This window comes from Pipra filicauda, unplaced genomic scaffold (assembly GCF_003945595.2).
Source record: "Pipra filicauda isolate LSUMZ 115617 unplaced genomic scaffold, ASM394559v2 scaffold150_size2825430_pilon, whole genome shotgun sequence".
NCBI lineage: Eukaryota > Metazoa > Chordata > Aves > Passeriformes > Pipridae > Pipra > Pipra filicauda.
Window position 1 is genome coordinate 1,317,501 of NW_024103996.1, and position 5,000 is coordinate 1,322,500.

General features: G+C 41.0%; 1 protein-coding gene across 6 annotated transcripts in view; it reads left to right on the plus strand.

The window, feature by feature from the left end:
• Positions 1–5,000, plus strand: part of EBF3 (EBF transcription factor 3) — a 128,747-nt gene that overhangs the window by 93,570 nt on the left and 30,177 nt on the right. For 4 of the 6 annotated variants that reach the window (XM_027737104.2, XM_039378948.1, XM_027737109.2 and 1 more), the window contains exons 10-11: positions 641–771; positions 1,294–1,420. In XM_027737104.2, the coding sequence (XP_027592905.1) occupies positions 641–771; positions 1,294–1,420 (258 nt within the window). Of the gene's footprint in view, positions 1–637; positions 772–1,293; positions 1,421–5,000 lie in introns of all 6 variants that reach the window. The other 2 variants (XM_039378947.1, XM_039378949.1) reach the window with 1 other exon arrangement.

Here is a 5,000-nt window from a genome sequence, read left to right on the forward strand (position 1 = left end):
TGCAAATGTGAAGACTCTAGAGACAAAGGGAGGTCAAGTAAATGACTCAGGGATTCATGTCGACAAACAATATTAGATGTAAAATGTGTACCTTTGACAAAAGTATTAATATAGTGCTTTTGATTTTTTCCTGATGAAAAGTGAAAAGTAGTAATTACGGAGTGACAGAGGAAAATGAAGTTTTGAACCAAAAGGCAAAGTTCGCGGATGAAAAAGCCCAACCCAATTAGCTGCTTATGAGGAATCGAAATTCAGAGCATTTGCTCTTCCATCTCCCTCAACAACCTTTTGATTGACTCTGCTTAGATCTGTACAGCAAAGCAGATAAATCGACATGCCACATGCATGCGATGCTTAATCATTTGTAATAGCCATATTTGCCCTGACATACAATTTGCTATATCAAGCCAGCTTTTCCTTGCTCACCAGTGTTCTGCTGCTTGGCCTTTGCTTTATAAAACATTTAATAGTTTGCTTTAAATACATCAACATGCTGATATACGGTTGCCCTTTGTGCGCCTCCTCGAGAAATCATGCACTTTCCTCCTATTGTGCTTTGCATGGTTTGTCATTGGGGAAGAGATCTCGTGTCGGGCAAGAAGGGGTATTAAGGTCTTGATTTTCTGTCTTGTACAAGCAGCTACTCCGTGCATAAAGGCCATCAGTCCTAGTGAAGGCTGGACTACTGGTGGGGCCACTGTCATCATAATCGGAGACAACTTCTTTGATGGCTTACAAGTCGTATTTGGAACTATGTTGGTGTGGAGTGAGGTAAGCTATCTAAATTGGTGGGCTTTCAACTGTAACATTTTTTCCATGAATGATTTTAACAAGCTGTCAATAGGCTATTGACATGAGGTATCATGAGGTTTTGTTTCACGGTGCCTTTTTAGCCATGAATTCGCGAGTGACAATCGACTGCCCGGCCAGGGATGTACTTGAGGCACATCATGGCCCTCTAGTGGAAGACTTGCTGCAGGAGGTCTCCCAGTACAATTGGACAATTAGTGTTAAAATTACTAGGAGTAGCCTTAAGGAGACATATGGAGGCAATTTTCATATGAATGATGCCCTTTGGCTTTCCTGCAAACGAAAACCAAGGATCGTTTACAGAGTTTTTTGTTTAAAAAAAAGCCTTGTAGTACCCCTATCTTCCAATGTGACAGCATGAAGGGAGAACTTGGAGACAAGGAGTGCCATTGAAAGTAATTTTTGTGATTGTATAAACTGGCTGGCATCAGCCTTATCGGTGCCATTTTGATTTAAGGTATGTTTTCTGTGTGATTTTTATAGCTGATAACACCTCACGCCATCAGAGTTCAAACACCACCACGGCACATTCCAGGAGTTGTTGAAGTAACTCTGTCCTACAAATCCAAACAGTTCTGCAAAGGTGCTCCCGGCCGATTCGTCTACACTGGTGAGTGTATGGTTTCCTTCCTCCTCCTGGAATGACAAATCCTGTCTCTTAATGATACAAGGGCAGTTAAAAATGCTGTTAAAATTGGATGTGTCTTGCAGGAAATGTGACTTGTGGTAACTGGACCTCAAAATACCTGTTCATATGGGCACCCAGGAGCTCTGGTGCCCATCCAACCTCTTGGGTCTTAACAATGTCTTGATGTCCCATGGGATCAAGCTCTCTCACAAGATGCCTGTTACTTCCTGTTTTCATATTGGTCAGAAATAGATTAACAATGGTATTTCCTACTCTGCTCCAGCCAGAGAGAAGGGAGTTATGAAGTACTCAGTGATGAAAAATATTTTTCAGGCTATCTATCCAGACTTCTTGAACTTCCCTAAAGGTTCGGTTGAAATTTTAGGCACCAGTTCAAGAAGCTGTTGCTGGATCCAAATGATTTTATCCAACCCTATTCACAACCTGGCTATAAAGATTCTCTCAAACCTGAAACTTGGGATACAAACTCATAAGACTGGGAATGATTTATTTGTGCCAATTCTTTTAAATACATTTGATTTTAATTTACAACAGTGCAAGAAAAAGTCAGAACTTTGTGGTTTCCAGTGGTTTTAATATGAAAATTCTTATTTTGGGATGAAGTATTGCTGGCTTTTTATCTGAAATGTGTATTAGAGTTTTTCTGGCATTTGCCAATGAATTGAACTGAGGTGCTGGGAGGGAAAAGGGAGAAAGAGTGATTTAATTTACTGTATTTTTGGATGAGAATTCTAGGTAATAAATTTGATCTGATGAATCAATCTCTCTTTTGAAAACAAAGAGCCTTTAACTGTTTACTCGACAGACTGCAGGGATTTGGGGAGAGTCCTCGCTGCTTATTGGGTAGATAATGCAGATTGCAGATGATGTGCAGATGATGTGCATTTTGATGAATATTTTCCCACTAGACTGCAACTGTTTCTATCTATTAATTTAGATCTAATGGGAAAAGTGTGTTCCTGGGTAGTTTTAAGCTAGGACTTATAAAACGGTTAACACATCGTGGATATGGTTTTGTGTCTGCCTAAGATCTATTGTTGAAATGAACTTTTAAGTGATGGCAACACCTGAGATTCCTATATTCTGTCTATTCCCAAAGAAATCACAACCTGAGCAAAAACCCTGGCATCCAAACCTGGGTGCCTCACTTCTGGCTGACAAGGGAGAGAATACTGACATTTATTGATCTTTAGGACTGGGTTTTATCAGAGTTTCCAAATGGGATGATGGTGACTGTGATGCTTTTGGTGCTCATGATGTATCTCAAAAGCCGTGGTTGTTCCACAGGCTGTTGCAAAGGTGATGAGTGCAGGTGGGGCCATCAGTGTTGCAGGCTTAAAAATGCTCTTATGAACTATAATTTATATATATATGTGTGTTTTGTGTGTGTGTGTGTGTGTATTTCATGCAAAGCTACAACGGAGTGTCCTGATGAGTATGATGAGCTAAGTGTCCAACAAAATAAAAAAAATGAATGAATTAAAAGCCTCAGCCCAAGCTCCAGATATTTGAGCTGCTGGGAGCTGGTGTAGTTCCACCCCGTGCAGGGAAGTGCTGCAGATTTGAACCAGATGACGTTCTGGCTCTCAGGGTAGAGGCCTGGAATTTTGACTTGCTTTAGAGTAATGTCTTTAACTGATTTCTTGGGTGCAGCTTTTGCAAATTTGGCTAATTTTGCTGTTTCAAACTTCTTTCTAATGTGTAAATGCACATGTGTATAGAACTGTAAGGACATTTGTTTCTTTTTTCCTGGAGTTGTCTTTTGTCTTTATCGCTAAGTAAAGATGTTCAAAAGGATTGTGAGAATGTCATGAGCTTCCCCCTCTGGAATAAAACTATAATAAAGTTACATTACTTTAATGGGAATATACATTTAAAACACCTTTTGGGGGAAACACAAGCCAGTATCCCAGCAAAAAGAAAATAAAGAGATAAAGCCAGCGCCTGCCTGCCCGAGAAACTTCTGCTTTGCTTTATCCTGGAGTGATAGGGTGGCTGAGATAGTCTTTGGAAATTACAGCTGCCATTGAGAGGGAAGCCAAGCCTCGCTGTATTTCAGAAAATGAAAATGCTGTAGCATTGGTGGAGGGAGGGGCCGGGTCCCCAGGGCATCTGTTTCCCATCAGTGTCCCACCATGCTTGCAGCCTGGCTTGGCACTCTAACATTTAACCTTCCCAGCAGGAGGTGGACCATAGGGCAACAAGGCTGCAGAATAATGAAACAAGAGTGTAGTGTGGTGTACAAAGCCTTTGTGAGAGCAGAAGTTGAGACGTGAAACACTCAGGGTGGGGAGATGCGAAAGTTCCAGATTTTTCTCCAAAGCCCCCAATAGCCTGACGCAGAGGCAGGAGCGCGGCGTCTCCCAGCAGGCAAAGGCAAGGCCTTTCCCCATCTATCCATGCCTTTTTGCCCGCTGCTTTCAACTATTATAAAGATACAATTACCTTGGGAGATTGTGGCAGTTCAGTTGATTAGCACGGTGAATTAAAAGAATGAGTCACAAATGACATGTCCAGCTCTTCTCTACTAGTCCTTTGTATTCCCAGTGTACCTCACCCCTGTTGTAAGAAGGTCAAAAATTAGAGAGAGATAACAATTTTCAAGCAGCTAGCACTTAGGAGCAGAATTAACAATCATTCTGTATGTAATTGCCAGTTAATAGTAAATTGCCTTCTAGACTGTAAAATGCAATATAAACTGGTGGGCACCTAAAATTAAATTAATGAGGTATTTGCTGCATTTAAAAGTGAATAGTGCAAATTAATAACTGGGTACAATACTTGTTTTAATATATATCGAGCGGTGCAGCATTTGCTTGTTTAATAATAATTTTAAAAGTGCTACCTGAAAAATTTGCTGTCTGTGGGTAAATTGAGCGGTCGGCGCAGGTTGTAGCCATAATTTTGCTGGTAAAGTCTTCCAGGTTTCTAAATTAAATATCAGAGATTATTTTTTAATTAGAATATAAGCACTGCAGCCTTATTTGATTATGGCAAATTGTGATTTGTATGCTTCGAAATGAAATTATGTTACAGATAAAATTGCACCTTTACACACATATTTTAAGCTGTGCAGATCCTGTTGGTTTGCTCTCAGCTGAGCAGCAGGACTGTGTTTACAGTGTGTTTGTGCCACTGTTTTCTCTAAGTCTATATTTTGCATAATGATTCCCTGGCAAATAAAGCATGCACAGCCTGACCTAGAGTATATTAAAATAGTTTCAAATAATGATTTGTGGCACTTGGAACTTCTCATGGTGGCTGCTTCCACCCTGAGGTTTTTGTTGCACGTCCCTGTTTCGGCGACTCCTTTGGCTCAGTGGAGGAAATGCCCCAAATTGTCAGGAGGCAAGAGACCCTTTGCAGTGGACTGGACCTGGTTGCTGCACGAGGCGTTGGCACTCGACTGCCAACATGTCCCCAGTAGAGGCGGGGAACGCGTGAATGTTGAATACATGGACCCATTCCCAGGCCTGCAATGCATTTGCTGGACGTGAACATAAGAATGATTCTTTTGCACAAAGACTTGCATTCAATTTTA